Below are 21,904 nucleotides of genomic sequence, written 5' to 3' on the forward strand. Positions count from 1 at the left end.
CCTCTCTTCACTCTACCCACTGCTATTCCATCTCTATCTTAACCTCCCTCTGTTCAAACACACATCTCTTCACATTCTCTCCCGCCATCTCTCTCTCTCTCTCTCTGTTTCTCTCTTTCTCTCCTTATTTCTGCATTAGTATGGCGTCTCATTGTTCTGTTTTCCAGCAAAGGAAACAAATTTTGTCAGATGTGTCTGAACTTAGGCGGCAGTAGTTTGTATGTAGGGAATCTGTAACGCACACACCATACACACACACGCACACACACACACGCACACAGACACACGCACACACACACACGCACACACACATGCACATACACACACATACCCACTCAGAGGCATCCATATGTATGCATATACTGTATACTGTGACACAGAACCCTTCTTAAAAAATCTATTATACTTCCCCGCGAAGAAAGAAGCACATCCATTGCAGAAAATACAAAACCAGTATAATGGTCCGGGATTCAAAATAAATAAATAAATAAATAGAAAAATATACTTTTAATTACCAGATGTATTTATTCAGCAGTAAAGCTCATGTGAGGTGTTTTTTAGACTTTATTTTTTTTGTTGGAAAAATGTATTCTCATGTGTCAGCTTTGTTATTGTCGCTCTATATATTGTGGTTGGCACACACACATGGGAACAGATTTTGGGGTTAATAGATGCAGTATACCATAAGAATGTCTAAGAAAGTAGCTAACCCACACACACACATCCTGTCTCTCTCTCACACACACACTCCATGTGGTTCTAAACCCCATCCCTGTCTCTCTCTCACACACACACACTCCATGTGGTTCTAAACCCCATCCCTGTCTCTCTCACACACACACACACCATGTGGTTCTAAACCCCATCCCTGTCTCTCTCTCACACACACACACTCCATGTGGTTCTAAACCCCATCCCTGTCTCTCTCTCACACACACCATGTGGTTCTAAACCCCATCCCTGTCTCTCTCTCACACACACACACCATGTGGTTCTAAACCCCATCCCTGTCTCTCTCATCTCCAGAATGGCTCCAGTGAGAAGCGGGAGGTCCGTCAGTTCCAGTTCACGGCGTGGCCCGACCACGGGGTCCCCGAGTACCCCACCCCCTTCCTGGCGTTCCTCCGCCGGGTCAAGACCTGTAACCCCCCAGACGCAGGCCCCATCATCGCTCACTGCAGGTTGGTAGTACTGCACATAACACAGCTACAACTAGTGGACTCACCCAGCAGATTTCACAGATGTATATGAAAACCATACTTCTACCACTCACTGTTTGGTGCAGGCTTTGGTTTAATCCTATTCAACTAGTGTTTAATAAGGACTCTACTTTGGTTTAATCCTATTCAACTAGTGTTCAATAAGGACTCTGCTTTGGTTTAATCCTATTCAACTAGTGATTAATAAGGACTCTGCTTTGGTTTAATCCTATTCAACTAGTGTTTAATAAGGACTCTGCTTTGGTTTAATCCTATTCAACTAGTGTTTAATAAGGACTCTGCTTTGGTTTAATCCTATTCAACTAGTGTTTAATAAGGACTCTGCTTTGGTTTAATCCTATTCAACTAGTGTTTAATAAGGACTCTGCTTTGGTTTAATCCTATTCAACTAGTGTTTAATAAGGACTCTACTTTGGTTTAATCCTATTCAACTAGTGTTTAATAAGGACTCTGCTTTGGTTTAATCCTATTCAACTAGTGTTTAATAAGGACTCTGCTTTGGTTTAATCCTATTCAACTAGTGTTTAATAAGGACTCTACTTTGGTTTAATCCTATTCAACTAGTGTTTAATAAGGACTCTGCTTTGGTTTAATCCTATTCAACTAGTGTTTAATAAGGACTCTGCTTTGGTTTAATCCTATTCAACTAGTGTTTAATAAGGACTCTACTTTGGTTTAATCCTATTCAACTAGTGTTTAATAAGGACTGTAATCTTATTAAAATCAAATAGTTATCAGGAATCAAGGTAAGACCCAAGTGCAGACTGTGTGAAGTAACAATGTTTATTGTAACACCAGGGGCGGGGAAACGACAGGTCAAGGCAGGCAGGGGTCGATAATCCAGAGATGGAGCAAAGGTACATGACTGCAGGGAGGCTCAGGGTCAGGGACAGGCAGAGTGGTAAGGCGGGCGGGTACAAGGACCAGGAGGACGAGAAAAAGAGAGACTGGAGAAAACCAGGAACAGAGACAAAACGCTGGTTGACTTGGACAAACAAGACGAACTGGCACAGACAGACAGAAACACAGGTATAAATACCCAGGGTATAAGTGGGGAAGATGGGCAACACCTGGATGTGGGTGGAGACAAAGCACAAGGACAGGTGAAACAGATCAGGTCGTGACAATTGTATTTTTCACATGCGCCGAATACAACAGGTGTATTAAACACAACGGTGAAATACTTATTTACAAGCCCTTAACCAACAATGCAGTTTTAAGAAAAATATGAGTTAATAAAATATTTAATAATAAACAAAAGTTTTAAAAAGTAACATAATAAAATAACAGTAGCAAGGCTACCGGTACAGAGTCAATGTGCGGGGGCACAGGTTAGTTGAGGTAATTTAGGTAATATATACATGTAGGTAGAGTTATTAAAGTGGCTAAGCATAGATAATAAATAAACAGCGAGATGTCCACTAGTGTTCATTAAGGACTCTGGTTAGTTGAAGCAGGTGTGTTGAGTTTTCCTCTCTTTGTTCCAATGAACCATGGACCCAGCACTTGAAAATACTTTTTTTATAAAAAATAAAAAAAACATGTACTTATTCTCTTAGATCACAAAGTCCTTGTTGTAGATCCCTCAAACTCAAATCTGGACCTCAAAGCCAGTTCCACTGCTTGTTTTCATTGTTCTCCTCTAATTAGGGAATTATTTAGACCTGGCACACCAGGTGGGTGCAATTCATTATCAGGTAGAACAGAAAACCAGCAGGCTCCTGATCTCATAGGGTAAGAGTTGAGTACTCCTGCTATATAGAGCATTCTGGAAGTAGTCAGACCCCTTGACTTTTTCCACATTTTGTTACGTTACAGCCTTATCTCAAAATTGATTAAATTGTTATTTCTCTCATCAATCTACACACAATACCCCATAATAACAAAGCAAAAACAGGTTTTTATAATTTTTAGCAAATTTATTACAAATACAAAACTTTGTTGAAGAATTATTCTTGGGTATGAGGCTACAAGCTTGGCACATCTGTAGCTGGGTAGTTTCGCCCATTTTTCTCTGCAGATCCTCTAAAGCTCTGTCAGGTTGGATGGGGAACGTCGCTGCACAGCTATTTTCAGGTCTCTCCAGAGATGTTCATTCGGGTTCAAGTCTGGGCTCTGGCCGGGCCACTCAAGAACATTCAGAGACTTGTCCCAAAGCCACCCCTGTGTTGTCTTGGCTGTCTGCTTAGGGTCGTTGTCCTGTTGAAAGGTGAACCTTCACCGCAGTCTGAGGTCCTGAGCGTTCTGGAGCAGGTTTTCATCAAGGATCTCTCTGTACTTAGCTCCGTTCATCTTACCCTCGATCCTGACTAGTCTCCCAGTCCCTGCCACTGAAAAACATCCCCACAGCATGATGCTGCCACCACCATGCTTCACCGTAGGGATGGTGCCAGGTTTCCTCCAGACGTGACGCTTGGCATTCAGGCCAAAGAGTTCAATCTTGGTTTCATCAGACCAGAGAATCTTGTTTCTCATGGTCTGAGAGTCCTTTAGTTGCCTTTTGGCAAACTACAAACAGGCTGTCATGTGCCTTTTACTGAGGAGTGGCTTTCGTCTGGCCACTCTACCATAAAGACCTGATTGGTGGTGTGCTGCGGAGCTGGTTGTCCATCTGGAAGGCTCTCCCATCTCCACAGAGGATGTCTGGAGCTCTGTCAGAGTGACCATAGGGTTCTTGGTCACCTCCCTGATCAAGGCCCTTCTCCCCTGATTGCTCAGTTTGGCCGGGCGCCCAGCTCTAGAAAGTCTTGGTGGTTCCAAACTTCTTCCATTTAAGAATGATGGAGGCCTCTGTGTTCCTGGGGACCTACAATCCTGCAGACATTTTTTGGTACCGTTCCAGAGATCTGTGCCTCGACACAATCCTGTCTCGGAGCTCTACGGACAATTCCTTCGACCTCATGGCTTGGTTTTTGCTCCGACATGCACTGTCAACTGTGGGACCTTATATAGACAGGTGTGTGCCTTTCCAAATCATTTCCACTCAATTGAATTTACCACAGGTGGACTCCAATCAAGTTGTAGAAACATCTCAAGGATGATCAATGGAAACAGGATGCACCTGAGCTCAATTTCAAGTCTCATAGCAAAAGGTGTGAATACTTCCGTAAATAAGGTATTTCTGTGTGTGTACACGGTTCAGTGAATAGATCCAGCCAGACAGTGCTGGTAGAACAGTAGTAGTGGTGAGTAAAGTGAAGGTCACAGCTATCCAGTGTTTTAAAGCTAGACTGCAGGGCTCTGAGTCACTAACACACACACCCTTCCTCTCACTCTCTGTGTCTCTGTCTCTGTCTCCCTAACCCTTACTTTCTCCATCTCTCTCTCTCTTTCTCTCCATCTTTCACTCTCTCCATCTCTCTCCTCCCTCCATCTCTCTCTCTCCCTTCATCTCTCACTCTCTCTCTCTTTCTCTCTGTCTCTCCCTGTCCCTGTCTCTCTCTCTCTCTCTCTCTCTCTCTCTCTCTCTCTCTCTCTCTCTCTCTCTCTCTCTCTCTCTCTCTGTCTCTCTGTCTCTCTCTCTCTCTCCTCCTCCTCCCTCCCTCCCTCCCTCCATCTCTCTCTCTCTGTCTCTCTCTCTCTGGTTCTCTGTCTCTCTCTCTCTGTCTCTCTCTCTCCTCCCTCCCTCCCTCCCTCCCTCCCTCCCTCCCTCCCTCCCTCCCTCCCTCCCTCCCTCCCTCCATCTCTCTCTCTCTCTCTCTCTCTCTCTCTGTCTCTCTGTCTCTCTGTCTCTCTGTCTCTCTCTCACTCTCACTCTCAAGCTGCTTTATTGTCATGAAAAACATTGTGTCAATATTGCCAAAGCAACAATGTATACAATATACATTGTAATAAAATTATAAACAATAACAAATAATAATATAAAATAGGCAGTAAATAATAATACAAAATGAAATATAAAAATCTAAATATGGAAAATGAAACTATAACTAACTTATAACTAAATAACAGTCATCTTCACCATTACATCAGTACTACAACTATTATCATTATTACCACTACTACTACCACCACCATCACTAAACTGCTATCATTACCATTACCACCCATACCACTACTATTTGGAATGATAAACAACAATAATAATAGTAATAACAATAATAGTAATAATAAGTAAGTTACTGCTTACTATGCAGATGTTATTATTCAGTGTCCCTCAGGCTATGGCAGGCAAATACATATTTGGCTGCAAGACGAGCCATTGCTCCTTCGCCCATGAGTATTTTTACTTTTAAAATTGTGAATAAATGTAGTCATTTCTGTGAATAATGAATCTCTTAGTGAGGAATATTTATCACAGTAAAGAAGAAAGTGCATCTCTGTCTCTACCTCCCCTGTCGTGCAGTGACCACATTGGGTAGGACTCCCTTTAAGAGTCTGCTCCTAATCTCAGCTCGTTACCTGTATAAAAGACACCTGGGAGCCAGAAATCTTTCTGATTGAGAGGGGGTCAAATACTTATTTCCCTCATTAAAATGCAAATCAATTTATACAATTTTTGACATGCGTTTTTCTGGATTTTTTTGTTGTTATTCTGTCTCTCACTGTTCAAATAAACCTACCATTAAAATTATAGACTGATCATTTCTTTGTCAGTGGGCAAACGTACAAAATCAGCAGGGGATCAAATACTTTTTTCCCTCACTGTATGTATACATCATTGTCACAGTAGATTGTACCTTTGTTAAGTTTTAGCCAAATGTGACTGGTACCTTTTTTCATTTCATTCAGTGCTAAGTCCTGCTTATGCCAAATTATGATTCCACCTGAGTCTCGGCCCCGTTTAACATTTTTATGTTTGATTGATGGTAGTAAACTTTCTCTATAGCCTGAGGGACACTGAGTATCTATGTCTCCACAATACCATGTTTCCAGTAGGATTATGATGTCCTGTCCCTTGATGTTTTTAATCAATTCTAGATTTGTTGTTTTATAAAAAAAATGTGAAGAGTATAGTCCCTGGATATTCCAAGATAGCTGATAGTTAATGATCTCATTTATAATAAGTGATATTCACTGGTTTGAGTAAAGTACATTGGAAAAAACTAAATAATATATATATACACTGCTCAAAAAAATAAAGGGAACACTTAAACAACACAATGTAACTCCAAGTCAATCACACTTCTGTGAAATCAAACTGACCACTTAGGAAGCAACACTGATTGACAATAAATGTAACATGCTGTTGTGCAAATGGAATAGACAACAGGTGGAAATTATAGGCAATTAGCAAGACACCCCCAATAAAGGAGTGGTTGTGCAGGTGGACACCACAGACCACTTCTCAGTTCCTATGCTTCCTGGCTGATGTTTTGGTCACTTTTGAATGCTGGGGGTGCTTTCACTCTAGTGGTAGCATGAGACGGAGTCTACAACCCACACAAGTGGCTCAGGTAATGCAGCTCATCCAGGATGGCACATCAATGCGAGCTGTGGCAAGAAGGTTTGCTGTGTCTGTCAGCGTAGTGTCCAGAGCATGGAGGCGCTACCAGGAGACAGGCCAGTACATCAGGAGACGTGGAGGAGGCCGTAGGAGGGCAAGAACCCAGCAGCAGGACCGCTACCTCCGCCTTTGTGCAAGGAGGAGCAGGAGAAGCACTGCCAGAGCCCTGCAAAATGACCTCCAGCAGGCCACAAATGTGAATGTGTCTGCTCAAACGGTCAGAAACAGACTCCATGAGGGTGGTATGAGGGCCCGACGTCCACAGGTGGGGGTTGTGCTTACAGCCCAGAGAACACCAAGATTGGCAAATTCGCCACTGGCGCATCCTCAGACCCCTTGTGAGACCATATTCTGGTGCGGTTGGCCCTGGGTTCCTCCTAATGCAAGACAATGCTAGACCTCATGTGGCTGGAGTGTGTCAGCAGTTCCTGCAAGAGGAAGGCATTGATGCTATGGACTGGCCCGCCCGTTCCCCAGACCTGAATCCAACTGAGCACATCTGGGACATCATGTCTCGCTCCATCCACCAACGCCACGTTGCACCACAGACTGTCCAGGAGTTGGCTGATGCTTTAGTCCAGGTCTGGGAGGAGATCCCTCAGGAGACCATCCACCACCTCATCAGGAGCATGCCCAGGCGTTGTAGGGAGGTCATACAGGCACGGGGAGGCCACACACACTACTGAGCCTCATTTTGACTTGTTTTAAGGACATTACATCAAAGGTGGATCAGCCTGTAGTGTGGTTTTCCACTTTAATTTTGAGTGTGACTCCAAATCCAGACCTCCATGGGTTGATAAATTGGATTTCCATTGATTATTTTTGTGTGATTTTGTTGTCAGCACATTCAACTATGTAAAGAAAAAAGTTTTTAATAAGATTATTTCTTTCATTCAGATCTAGGATGTGTTGTTTAAGTGTTCCCTTTATTTTTTTGAGCAGTATATATATATATATATATATATATATATATATATATATATATATATATATATATATATATATATATATATATATATATACGCATACACACATACATACACACATACATACATACATACATACATACATACATACATACATACATACATACATACATAACAGTGTAGGTTCCATCCCTCTCTTCGCCCCAACCTGGGCTCGAACCAGGGACCCTTGCACACATCAACAACTGACATCCCACGAAGCATCGTTACCCATCACACATACATACATACATACATACATACATAAAATTAAGAATAGTTGTAAACAAATTAATAAGAATGGAATAAGATTGTACAAAAATAAGTACAATGCTGCAACCCTGTGTGTGTGTGTGTGTGTGTGTGTGTGTGTGTGTGTGTGTGTGTGTGTGTGTGTGTGTGTGTGTGTGTGTGTGTGTGTGTGTGTGTGTGTGTGTGTGTGTGTGTGTGTGTGTGTGTGTGTGTGTGTGTGTGTGTGTGTGTGTGTGAATTAAAGGGTCTGTCTAGCTCAGTAGTCTGCATATTAGATGCAGTAGTTGGCGCACCTCTCCAATCTCTGATTGTTCTAGTAGAGCGGGTCTAGTAGAGCTGTGTTGTGATGGGACGGGTCGAATCGTGCTGTCCTGAGGTGGGTCTGATCTGGTAAATCTGTGTTGTGATGGGCCTGGTCTAGTAGAGCTGTGTTGTGATGGGCCAGGTCTAGTAGAGCTGTGTTGTGATGGGCCTGGTCTAGTAGAGCTGTGTTGTGATGGGCCAGGTCTAGTAGAGCTGTGTTGTGATGGGCCAGGTCTAGTAGAGCTGTGTTGTGATGGGACGGGTCTAGTAGAGCTGTTTTGTGATGGGACGGGTCTAGTCGTGCTGTCCAGAGGCGGGACTGGTCTGGTAAATCTGTGTTGTGATGGGCCTGGTCTAGTAGAGCTGTGTTGTGATGGGCCAGGTCTAGTAGAGCTGTGTTGTGATGGGCCTGGTCTAGTAGAGCTGTGTTGTGATGGGCCAGGTCTAGTAGAGCTGTGTTGTGATGGGCCAGGTCTAGTAGAGCTGTGTTGTGATGGGACGGGTCTAGTCGTGCTGTCCTGAGGCGGGACTGGTCTGGTAAATCTGTGTTGTGATGGGCCTGGTCTAGTAGAGCTGTGTTGTGATGGGCCAGGTCTAGTAGAGCTGTGTTGTGATGGGACGGGTCTAGTCGTGCTGTCCTGAGGCGGGACTGGTCTGGTAAATCTGTGTTGTGATGGGCCTGGTCTAGTAGAGCTGTGTTGTGATGGGCCAGGTCTAGTAGAGCTGTGTTGTGATGGGCCAGGTCTAGTAGAGCTGTGTTGTGATGGGCCAGTTCTAGTAGAGCTGTGTTGTGATGGGCCAGTAGAGCTGTATTGTGATGGGCCATGTCTAGTAGAGCTGTGTTGTGATGGGCCAGGTCTAGTAGAGCTATGTTGTGATGGGCCAGTAGAGCTCTATTGTGATGGGCCAGGTCTAGTAGAGCTGTGTTGTGATGGGCCTGGTCTAGTAGAGCTGTGTTGTGATGGGCCTGGTCTAGTAGAGCTGTGTTGTGATGGGCCAGGTCTAGTAGAGCTGTGTTGTGATGGGCCAGGTCTAGTAGAGCTGTGTTGTGATGGGCCAGTAGAGCTGTATTGTGATGGGCCATGTCTAGTAGAGCTGTGTTGTGATGGGCCAGATCTAGTAGAGCTATGTTGTGATGGGCCAGTAGAGCTCTATTGTGATGGGCCAGGTCTAGTAGAGCTGTGTTGTGATGGGCCTGGTCTAGTAGAGCTGTGTTGTGATGGGCCAATAGAGCTGTGTTGTGATGGGCCTGGTCTAGTAGAGCTGTGTTGTGATGGGCCTGGTCTAGTAGAGCTGTGTTGTGATGGGCCTGGTCTAGTAGAGCTGTGTTGTGATGGGCCTGGTCTAGTAGAGCTGTGTTGTGATGGGCCTGGTCTAGTAGAGCTGTGTTGTGATGGGCCTGGTCTAGTAGAGCTGTGTTGTGATGGGCCAATAGAGCTGTGTTGTGATGGGCCTGGTCTAGTAGAGCTGTGTTGTGATGGGCCTGGTCTAGTAGAGCTGTGTTGTGATGGGCCTGGTCTAGTAGAGCTGTGTTGTGATGGGCCTGGTCTAGTAGAGCTGTGTTGTGATGGGCCTGGTCTAGTAGAGCTGTGTTGTGATGGGCCTGGTCTAGTAGAGCTGTGTTGTGATGGGGATGGGCCAGTAGAGCTGTGTTGCCCCATATTATCATCTCCTCCTCTCTTCAACCCTGTCTTTGCCTCCCTTCTTCCTTCTCTCTCAAATTCATATTCCAACTTTATTTGCTCATGGTAAGAGCACCTTCTAATGGACTGAAAGTTAGTTTGTCTGGATCAGCCAAACATAACCGATCGCTGCAGCTGTACACAGCCCATCTGTAAATAACCCACCCAATCTACCTACCTCATCCCCATATTGTTTTTATTTACTTTTTTGCTTTTTTGCACACCAGTATTTCGACTTGCACACCAGTATTTCTACTTGCACATCATCATTTGTACGTCTATCACTCCAGTGTTAATTTGCTAAATTGTAATTACTTCACCGCTATGGCCTATTTATTGCCTTACCTCCTCACGCCATTTGCACACACTGTATATAGACTTTTTCCTATTGTGTTATTGACTGTACGTTTGTTTATTCCATGTGTAATTCTGTGTTATTGTTTGTGTCGCACTGCTTTGCTTTATCTTGGCCAGGTCACAGTTGTAAATAAGAGCGTGTTCTCCCCCCCTCGCCCCACCCCCCCACCCCCGTCTCGCTATCTTTCTCCTCCCCTAGTGCGGGCGTGGGGCGGACAGGCTGCTTCATCGTGATCGATGCCATGCTGGAGCGCATCAAGCACGAGAAAACAGTGGACATCTACGGCCACGTGACCCTGATGCGATCGCAACGGAACTACATGGTGCAGACGGAGGACCAGTACAGCTTCAACCACGACGCTTTGCTGGAGGCGGTGGCGTGCGGCAACACGGAGGTGGCAGCCAGGAGCCTGTTCTCCTACATCCAGAAGCTGGCCCAGGTGGAGACGGGCGAGCACGTCACCGGCATGGAGCTGGAGTTTAAGGTAGGTAATGGGGATGTAGGTGGGGTGGGGAAGACACAAAATGGAGTGGAGCTGAGCTGGAGTTTAAGGTAGGCCATAGACATACACTGTAGGTACGTAGGCCGCAGTGAACCAGAGAAAAGGGAGGGTGGGGAAAGGCACAAAATTGAGGTATATGTTCATGATAGAAGACAGCTTGAAATATTAGCCATAGGCCTACCAATACGAAACCATGAATCATGTTAAGACACGGAATGGAGGTTTTATCTCCAGTTGCTCTCAATGCTCTGGCACATTCATGATATCTTTGAGCCAGAGGTAATACTACCAGTTAAATTGAAATGGCCTTGAAATTATATATTGACATATTTATTTTGTACCTGTACATTAAAATGGGCAAATCCTAACCCCATCACAATGAATGGAATAAAACATTTGAATAGACAGCTTATTTTACCGCGTTCAAGTGAGCTTTCATTTCAACCATTCACCTGTTTGCTGACACCACTCAATACCGTTGTCTATTAAAGAGATAGAAATGGAATGGTTAAGCAGTGCTCTTTGTCTAATGCTGCGAATGCATTTCTGAAGGATTTCAAATAATAGGCTCCAGATAGAACAGCTTTGTGATCAGGGCATAGACTCTAAATGAAGGATTTTTCAGAAGAAAAAAAAGCATAAAACGATTAAGTTCAAAATGTACAAATACTGCTTAGATGAGAACCCATTACCAACACCTGGAAGGCCATGGAGTCTGTCCAAACACCAACGATCCAATCCGATCTAAACTTTAATGTCCCCCCCTCCATACAACAACACACTTGACCTTGAATTACACATGTACACTCCCCCTATCTCGCCCAAAATCATTTGTAATATTACATTTACATTTAAGTCATTTAGCAGACGCTCTTATCCAGAGCGACTTACAAATTGGTGCATTCACCTTATGATATCCAGTCGAACAACCACTTTACAATAGTGCATCTAAATCTTTTATGGGGGGGGGGGATTAGAAGGGTTACTTTATCCTATCCTAGGTATTCCTTAAAGAGGTGGGGTTTCAGGTGTCTCCGGAAGGTGGTGATTGACTCCGCTGTCCTGGCGTCGTGAGGGAGCTTGTTCCACCATAGGGGTGCCAGAGCAGCGAACAGTTTTGACTGGGCTGAGCGGGAACTGTGCTTCCTCAGAGGTAGGGGGGCCAGCAGGCCAGCGGTGGATGAGCGCAGTGCCCTCGTTTGGGTGTAGGGGCTGATCAGAGCCTGAAGGTACGGAGGTGCCGTTCCCCTCACGGCTCCGTAGGCAAGCACCATGGTCTTGTAGCGGATGCGAGCTTCAACTGGAAGCCAGTGGAGAGAGCGGAGGAGCGGGGTGACGTGAGAGAACTTGGGAAGGTTGAACACCAGACGGGCTGCGGCGTTCTGGATGAGTTGTAGGGGTTTAATGGCACAGGCAAGGAGCCCAGCCAACAGCGAGTTGCAGTAATCCAGACGGGAGATGACAAGTGCCTGGATTAGGACCTGCGCCGCTTCCTGTGTGAGGCAGGGTCGTACTCTGCAAATGTTGTAGAGCATGAACCTACAGGATCGGGTCACCGCCTTGATGTTAGTGGAGAATGACAGGGTGTTGTCCAGGTTCACGCCAAGGTTCTTAGCACTCTGGGAGGAGGACACAATGGAGTTGTCAACCGTGATGGCGAGATCATGGAACGGGCAGTCCTTCCCCGGGAGGAAAAGCAGCTCCGTCTTGCCGAGGTTCAGCTTGAGGTGGTGATCCGTCATGCACACTGATATGTCTGCCAGACATGCAGAGATGCGATTCGCCACCTGGTTATCAGAAGGGGGAAAGGAGAAGATTAATTGTGTGTCGTCTGCATAGCAATGATAGGAGAGACCATGTGAGGATATGACAGAGCCAAGCGACTTGGTGTATAGCGAGAATAGGAGAGGGCCTAGAACAGAGCCCTGGGGGACACCAGTGGTGAGAGCACGTGGTGCGGAGACAGATTCTCGCCACGCCACCTGGTAGGAGCGACCTGTCAGGTAGGACGCAATCCAAGCGTGGTCCGCGCCGGAGATGCCCAACTCGGAGAGGGTGGAGAGGAGGATCTGGTGGTTCACAGTATATATACACGACCAGGGCTGTTACGGTGACCTTATTACCGCCACACCGGCGGTCACGAGTGATGACGACAGTCAAATTCCACGTGACTGTTTAGTCATGGTAATTAGGCTTCTCCAAGCTCTGATGCTGTTGATGGTCATTAGTAGCCTACCAAACTTGCTAACTGCCTGGTACTCAGCACTCTATTGTCCCTCTAATCACTCTGACATCAATGCAAATGCATTCGAAAATCAAACACTTCACGAGAGCCCATGAGCTCATGTTGCACAACATTTCTATAGGCTATGCAATTGCGTGAGAAAACAGAGTGATGGCCTCTACTAAAAAGAGGATGATCCGATCAGCTTTCTATAGGCTAGGCCTACTATATTTATTTCTCAACTTTTCTAATATTAAGCACATTGCTTCTCTTTATAACAGGAGTATAGTCTACCTGGCTGGCATGAAAATGAACCACAGGAAAAGCATCCTCCATTCGCTATTTAACCTCTATGGGCTAGGTGGGACGCAAGCGTCCCACCCGTAGTGCACTCCATCAACAGCAGGTGCATTTCAAGAGTGGCAAATTTGAATCCAAATAAATGTCAAAATTCAAATTTTTCAAACATACAACTATTTTACACCCTTTGAAAAATAAACATCTCCTTAATCTAACCACGTTTTCCGATTTCAAAAAGGTTTTACGGCGAAAGCATAAATTTAGAGTATGTTAGGACAGTACATTTACAAGAGTTGTGTGTAATGTTGTGCCAATTCAAAGACAGGCGTCACCAAAACCATAAAATCAGCTAAAATTATGCACTAACCTTTTACAATCTCCAACAGATGACACTCCTAGGACATTATGTTAGACAATGCATGCATTTTTAGTTCTATCAAGTTCATATTTATATCCAAAAACAGCGTTTTACTGTGGCGTTGATGTTCAGGAAATCGTTTCCCTCCAATAACCGGCATTCAAGTCAGCACCACAAATTAAATAATTAAAATTAGAAAACATTGGTAAAATATTATATTGTCATTTAAAGAATTATAGATTTACATCTCTTGAACGCAATCAACTTGCCAGATTTAAAAATAACCTTACTGGGAAATCACACTTTGCAATAATCTGAGCACTGCGCCCAGAAAAATACGCGTTGCGATACAGACTAGCCGCCATGTTGGGGAGATCTAAAATCGAAAATACTATGTCAATAATCCATTACCTTTGATTCTCTTCATCAGATGTCACTTCCAGGTATCACAGGTCCATAACGAATGTAGTTTTGTTCAAAAAAGCTCATCATTTATGTCCAAAAATCTCCGTCTTGTTAGCACATGATCTAAGCCCGCCGGACTTCACTTCATGAACGAGGGGAAAAAATATATTTACGTTCGTTCAAACATGTCAAACGTTGTATAGCATAAATCATTAGGGCCTTTTTTAACCAGAACATGAATAAAATTCAAGGCGGACGAATGCAAAATCTTTTAAAACGTATTGGAACGAGGGTACCCAGCATGACCTAGCGCGCCAGGTGTCTAATGGGCCATCATCGTTCCATGGCTCTTGTTCGGTCAGATCTCCCTCCAGAAGACTCAAAACACTTTGTAAAGGCTGGTGACATCTAGTGGAAGCAATAGGAAGTGCCAAAATATTCCTCAGCCCCTGTGTTTTTCAATGGCATAGGTTTAAAGGTAATACAACACATCAGGTATCCACTTCCTGTCAGAATCTGTCTCAGGGTTTTGCCTGCCAAATGAGTTCTGTTATACTCACAGACACCATTCAAACAGTTTTAGAAACTTTAGGGTGTTTTCTATCCATATATAATAAGTATATGCATATTCTAGTTACTGGGTAGGATTAGTAACCAGATTAAATCGGGTACATTTTTTTATCCAGCCGTGCAAATACTGCCCCCTAGCCCTAACAGGTTAAGTGCATACTGTGGATGACATGTATTTTTTCCCCCTGCCCCCGTTTTGAGACAGGTTTATGATAAATGGTCCATTTTAAATCAAGGAAAACAGAAAGGAAAATGCAGCACACTGCTGCTCATGCTCCCAGGTGATATTTAGTTAAAATGTTTTGACCCTTAGGTCTTCATCAGACATCCAGACCTAAGGGTGGGGGTGGAAGGTCCTATATATAGAGGCAGTACTCAGTGACATTACTTCCTGAAACAGGAGGTAAAAAATGTATAACATAGTTTCACAATATTAACATTCAATGTATCAAAATATATGATCATACACAGAGAATGTGATCAATATTTACAGTAATATACATACACATACAATATTCAATTACGATTTAAAAAAGCACAAGGCCAAGAGGAGACAGTGTGTTTAGCCTGTGGTTCCAGAAAGATTCCCTTTGGAGAAGTTTCCTCTCAATGTCCCCTCTCCTGCGTGATATCTTGACAATTTCTATTCCAATGTATCTCAGAGAGCTAATAACTGTCTCCTCTTGGCCTCCAGCTTGTACAAAATGAGCAGCAACCAGATTTTTTGTCTCACCTGTCCGTATATTGCTGCGGTGCTCACTGATCCGTGTCTTAAGGCTTCTATGGGTTTTCCCTATGTAAGACAGACCTCAAGGACATTTCAGCATGTAAATAACATCGGTGGACATGCAAGTAATCAGGCCCTTGATCTTCTAAATCAAAACAAATTTTACACATATATTATTTAGTATATATAAAGACAAGATTAAAGTAAGAATAGTCTGATGGGTGACAATATTAGCCTATCAATTGTGAATGATTTATTATCACTTGTGAATGATGCCCAGCTTAAGGCAAAAAAACAACTTTCAAATCATAGTTGCACACCTCATGTAGCCCAGCACAAAGACCTATATGTTTTAATAAGGTTAGTATCACACCTCATGTAGCCCAGCACAAAGGCCTATATGTTTTAATAAGGTTAGTATCACACCTCATGTAGCCCAGCACAAAGACCTATATGTTTGTATCACACCTAAAATGTTTGTATCACTAGGAAAATAACTTCTTAAAATTAAGCACATTAATCCACTTTACAACTGGTTTTCAACCTGACTGGCATGCATATGCAGCACCTGAGTTTCAAGTTTGGGGAAGATCATTTTCACCATAAAAATGTACCTTTTATAATAAAAGCATTACATGCATAATCGCATTTGCAGTCATATTTGAGAATGGTGTTTTTCTGCTGTTGGAACATTTGCACTTATAGCCTATGTGCTCATTGCTGTACTTATAATGTGAAGAAATAGCCTAATAGTTTCTCAACATTTTAAGCTAAACGTTCTGATCTGTTGCATCAGGCTCATTGCGTAAAGCAGTTTTTTTTATACTAGTGGTTGTATTAATTTGGGATCTATCGCATCCCACAACTGGCCCTGACTATGTTTGGAATATTACTTTCTAGCACAGAATAGAATAGGTCAACTTTTGTACTATAGGGGATAGTAGATTGACATAGGCTAGTGCTTCTGCTGTTTATCTTGTTGGCTGACGAAAAGTAAATGACAGTTTTTCCAATATCTTCAATATGCGCTTTGCGTGCCCGATGTATCTGTCTTCACTTGTAGCCTGTGAGAAAGACCCGATCATGTGACAGAAAGCCATGTAAGTGAGAGGTGCTTCGGTACGCAGCTGGGAGAAGGGAATTATAATTATTATATTCAGCCCAAGGGCACAAAGGCCACTGGCCGCAACAAGCATGGATCGTTTGGGGGTGGCAGTACAGCCACACAAAGGGGATGCAGCTGGGAAATTCTAGGCATTATCAAGTGCTTGTCAAATTGTGAATGAGAGACTGATGAAGTGTGTACAGCCTGTGCAAAAAACAAAGCAGAGCTCCTGCCATTCATACAACTTCATACAATCATCATTAGAGTCTCATCACGTAGCCTTAGAATGTATGAATGTATTAAAAATCAAAACATATAACCCAACGTTAGTAGAACTAAAGTTACATTAATAACTCTAAATTAAGCATATAGGAGGACCTATTTCTTTGTTAACCGCTCAACACAGAATAGCCGCATGTGAGCACTCCCTCAAATCGTTTGGAGAAAATATCCTTTCTATGTAATTCAGCTTTGTTCAATTGTATTCTTCCTACTATAAAATAATGCCACGGAATCTAACCAAATGTTATCTGCTCAATGAACTAGTGTAGCCCACAGCCATATGGCATAGCATAACATAAGAGTATGCTATTCTGTTCTTCTGAAATAGACTACATTTTCTTCATATCATGTTTCTTTAGACCTGTCTAAAATAAATACCGGATTTATTGTGATGGTGTAGGCTATATTATATGGATTTATTATAGTTTTTTAAATGTAGATGTTCCAAAGGTCTGCATCAGTGGCTTGTAGACTCTGTGTGGAAGCCAGTAGATGCTAAATGTGTTTATGTTAATTACTGTGAGTTATTTGCTTGACAATCACCGACTGACGAAATTTTGTGACCACCACAGCCCTAGTCTCTCCAGAGATGTTTGATCGGGTTCAAGTCCGTGCTCTGGTTGGGCCACTCAAGGACATTCAGAGACTTGTCCCGAAGTCACACCTGTGTTGTCTTGGCTGTGTGCTTAGGGTCGTTGTCCCGTTGGAAGGTGAACCTTCCTATAGGCTGGAGATCAGTCGCCCATAGTGATCTTTGTCATTGTTTACTAACTACTGCCCACACCAGACCTGGGTTCAAATAGTATTTGATCTTTTTTTTCTTTCACATTCACTAGCTATGCTTGACTAAGCTTTCCTGGCCCAATGGAACCAATGGAATAGTCCTAAAAGTGCAAATCATGTTCAGCATCATGTCCACTCGGCCAGTTGTAGGCGTCATCACTAGTACAGTATCATCCTGAACTCCTTGTGGAAAGGGGCACTACAGTGGAGAAAACATGGCAGCTAAGGTTGTTTCTATGACTAGAACTAGGTGCATGTCTGCCCTTAGGGGGGAAGGGAAAAAGGAGGATCTGTTGCCAGTGTTTGGTGTAGCTGCAGCTCTGGGCGACTTTAGACTTGCCAGCCCGTCTCATGCCCTTCCGAGTGCCTCTATGAAACAGGGATCAAAGGGAGGACAGGAGAGAGGGAAGAGAGGAGAGGAGGGAGACAGGAGAGAGGGAGAGGAAAGAGGGAGACAGGAGAGAGGGAGACAAGAGAGGGAGAAGAGAGGAGAGGAGGGAGACAGGAGAGAGGGAGACAGGCGAGAGGGAGACAGGAGAGGGGGAAGAGAGGAGAGGAGGGAGACAGGAGAGAGGGAGACAGGCGAGAGGGAGACAGGAGAGGGGGAAGAGAGGAGAGGAGGGAGACAGGAGAGAGGGAGACAGGAGAGGGGAAAGAGAGGAGAGGAGGGAGACAGGAGAGAGGGAGACAGGCGAGAGGGAGACAGGAGAGAGGGAGACAGGAGAGGGGAAAGAGTGGAGAGGAGGGAGACAGGAGAGAGGGAGACAGGCGAGAGGGAGACAGGAGAGGGGGAAGAGAGGAGAGGAGGGAGACAGGAGAGAGGGAGACAGGCGAGAGGGAGACAGGAGAGAGGGAGACAGGAGAGGGGAAAGAGTGGAGAGGAGGGAGACAGGAGAGAGGGAGACAGGAGAGAGGGAGACAGGCGAGAGGGAGACAGGAGAGGGGGAAGAGAGGAGAGGAGGGAGACAGGAGAGAGGGAGACAGGAGAGGGGAAAGGGTGGAGAGGAGGGAGACAGGAGAGAGGGAGACAGGAGAGAGGGAGACAGGAGAGGGGAAAGAGTGGAGAGGAGGGAGACAGGAGAGGGGAAAGAGAGGAGGGAGGGAGGAGAGAGTGCGGGTGCGTGTGCGCGTGTCATTATCAAAGACTCCAGTGACCCACTTTTACTTTTTGCAGAGAGAGAGAGAGCTTTCTGGTTTACGGAAAGCCTTCTTTAGAGTTTCAGTTTGATTGTAGCTTGTTAATGTAGTGCCTGAAATCATAGTACCTTACCTCAGAGCAGCTCACACAAGACACACTGCAAAATGCAGGGCAATGAAAATAAAATGGGGAAGGGAATAAAGGCTGTGCTATTTGATTTCTCCATCCAGTCATAAATTAGGACTACATTTATCAATTAGATATGTCTGCATTTTGAAGGTGCTTTAGCAATCAGCTCAGATCTTTACTACTCTGCAGTCCTTCACCGCTCTCTCCTTCTATCATCTCTCCATCTCTCACTTTCTATCCTTCCCACTGTCACTCCATTTCCCTCCTTCCATCCCTCTCTCTCCCACCCCTTCTCCTTACCTTTCCATATCCCACTCTCAATCCTTCCTTTCCACCCTCCCTCTCTCTCTCCAACCCCCTCTCTCCTCTCTCCCTCTCCACCCCCCTTCCCCTCTCTCCTCCCTCTCCACCCATCTCTCTCTCTCTCCCTCCCTCCCTCCCTCCCTCCCTCCCTCCCTCCATCCACCCACCCCTCTCTACAGCGCCTTGCCAACTCCAAGGCCCATACGTCCAGGTTTATCAGTGCCAACCTGCCCTGCAACAAGTTCAAGAACCGTCTGGTGAACATCATGCCCTACGAGACCACCCGCGTCTGCCTGCAGCCAATCAGGGGCCTCGAGGGCTCAGACTACATCAACGCCAGCTTCATCGACGGATACAGGTAGGTGGAATGGCTGGGTGTGAGTTGGAAGTGTGTGGAAGTGGGGAGGTGTTAGAACGAGTGAGTGAGTGAGTGAGTGAGTGAGTGAGTGAGTGAGTGAGTGAGTGAGTGAGTGAGTGAGTGAGTGAGTGAGTGAGTGAGTGAGTGAGTGAGTGAGTGAGTGAGTGAGTGAGTGAGTGAAAGAGTCCACGAGTGAGCGAACAGCAAGTGTGTTCATATCAAAATCGCAATAAATCTGTTTCAATGGTTTGATGAAACTGATTAGGGAGCGGACTCCCCCTGCTACATGTCTGACCTGAATGTGTGTTTGCGTTGCCAGGCAACAGAAGGCCTACATCGCAACGCAGGGCCCGTTGGCAGAGACCACAGAGGACTTCTGGAGGATGATGTGGGAGAACAACTCCACTATCGTAGTCATGCTCACCAAACTCCGAGAGATGGGCAGGGTAGGGAGCCTCTCTCTCTCTCTCTCTCTCTCTCTCTCTCTCTCTCTCTCTCTCTCTCTCTCTCTCTCTCTCTCTCTCTCTCTGTCTCTGTCTCTGTCTCTCTTCTCTCTCTTGTCTCCCTCCTCTCCTCTCTTCCCCCTCTCCTGTCTCTCTCTCTCTCCTGTCTCCCTCCTCTCCTCTTCCCCCTCTCCTGTCTCTCTCTCTCTCCTGTCTCCCTCCTCTCTTCTTCCCCCTCTCCTGTCTCGCTCTCTCCTGTCTCCCTCCTCTCCTCTCTTCCCTCTCTCCTGTCTCCCTCCTCTCCTCTCTTCCCACTCTCCTGTCTCTCTCTCTCTCCTGTCTCCCTCCTCTCCTCTTCCCCCTCTCCTGTCTCGCTCTCTCCTGTCTCCCTCCTCTCTTCCCCTCTCCTGTCTCCCTCCTCTCTTCCCCCTCTCCTGTCTCTCTCTCCTGTCTTCCTCCTCTCCTCTTCCCCCTCTCCTGCCTCTCTCTCTCCTGTCTCCCTCCTCTCCTCTTCCCCCTCTCCTGTCTCTCTCTCTCCTGTCTCCCTCCTCTCCTCTCTTCCCCCTCTCCTGTCTCCCTCCTCTCCTCTTCCCCCTCTCCTGTCTCCCTCTCTCCTGTCTCCCTCCTCTCCTCTATTCTCCCTGCCCTGTCTCCCTTCTCTCCTCTCTTCTCCCTCTCCTGTCTCCCTCCTCTCCTCTCTTCCCTCTCTCCTGTCTCCCTCCTCTCCTCTCTTCCCTCTCTCCTGTCCTCCCTTTGATCCCTGTTTCACAGCGGCACTCTCTCACACTCACACACTCACACACCCTCACTCACACACTCTCACACACCCACACACCTCAAGCATTCTTCATTCTGTCCATCATTTAGTGTGTTTATTCTGTGTAGTGCAGTCTGTACCACTACCCTAAATGAAACCTGCACAAACTGTTTCCTATGTGTCCACGTTTATCTCAATGTGTATTTTCTCCTCACCCCCCACTCTCTCTCTCTGTGTCCTCAGGAAAAGTGTCATCAGTACTGGCCCGCTGAGCGTTCGGCCAGGTACCAGTACTTTGTAGTGGACCCCATGGCTGAGTACAACATGCCCCAGTACATCCTCCGAGAGTTCAAAGTCACCGATGCAAGAGTGAGTATGTGTGTGTGTTTGTACGTGCGTGCATCCATGCGTAGGTCCGTGTGTGTGTGTGTGTGTGTGTGTGTGTGTGTGTGTGTGTGTGTGTGTGTGTGTGTGTGTGTGTGTGTGTGTGTGTGTGTGTGTGTGTGTGTGTGTGTGTGTGTGTGTGTGTGACTGCTGTCCTTAGAGATGACTCATTCTATTTCTATTCGCGTCGCTCTGCCATTGATACTATGCCTCTTAGAATGGCTCCTACTGTGTGTATGGCTACCACATGTTCCATTTAACCTTTCACCTGTATCATCAGTGAGGCTGGAGGAAGCCAAGCTGATTGCGGCCATTTTCCTCCATCACATGACAATACAGTGCTGATGGGGTAGGTGTCATGAGGGCGATAGTATGATTGCTCTTTATACCACGTTTAAAGGGGCAATCCGCTGTTCAAACAACTACAAAGCAGGCACCCTGCCACTGTTTTGGTGAACACCTGAGGGATGGGTTTGGAGAAGGTCACAGACGCCTTTAATGACAATGTTTAGATCACGTGAGTTTTAACCTGACGAATATCCTCTTTATGGAAACGTTGTATAAAGGTTTTATATACGTTGTATAGGTGTTATTAGGAGCATACAGCGTAAGGTATTTTTATCCATTAACCCAATACCTACGTTTTTTGAAGGATGTGCATAGTACCACAACCATTTTACCCGTGGTCTGTCTAAGCACCAAGGCCCATTGTACAGTATAGGCAGCGGCCATTTTGTGTCCAAATGTAGAGTTAACTGTACTGCAGAACACTGGCCTACCTGGGACTGGCGCACGTGTTGGATTGCTGCTTGAGCTAGCATGGCGGCTAGTAAGGAGGGCTCATGTTGGTCTGAACCTGGCCTAGCCCTCAGCCCCATGCTACTCCCACTGGGCAGATTAGACATACATG

At 45.4% G+C, this 21,904-nt stretch overlaps 1 protein-coding gene across 7 annotated transcripts in view; it reads left to right on the forward strand.

Annotated features, from left to right (window-relative positions):
- Positions 1–21,904, forward strand: part of ptprsa (protein tyrosine phosphatase receptor type Sa) — a 422,798-nt gene that overhangs the window by 379,643 nt on the left and 21,251 nt on the right. For all 7 annotated transcript variants that reach the window (XM_082962769.1, XM_082962771.1, XM_082962772.1 and 4 more), the window contains 5 exons: positions 1,027–1,181; positions 10,425–10,710; positions 19,232–19,410; positions 19,730–19,856; positions 20,854–20,979. In XM_082962769.1, the coding sequence (XP_082818895.1) occupies positions 1,027–1,181; positions 10,425–10,710; positions 19,232–19,410; positions 19,730–19,856; positions 20,854–20,979 (873 nt within the window). The remainder of the gene's footprint in view (positions 1–1,026; positions 1,182–10,424; positions 10,711–19,231; positions 19,411–19,729; positions 19,857–20,853; positions 20,980–21,904) is intronic.

The sequence above is a fragment of the Salmo salar genome, chromosome 16 (genome assembly GCF_965601325.2).
Source record: "Salmo salar chromosome 16, fSalSal1, whole genome shotgun sequence".
Lineage (NCBI taxonomy): Eukaryota > Metazoa > Chordata > Actinopteri > Salmoniformes > Salmonidae > Salmo > Salmo salar.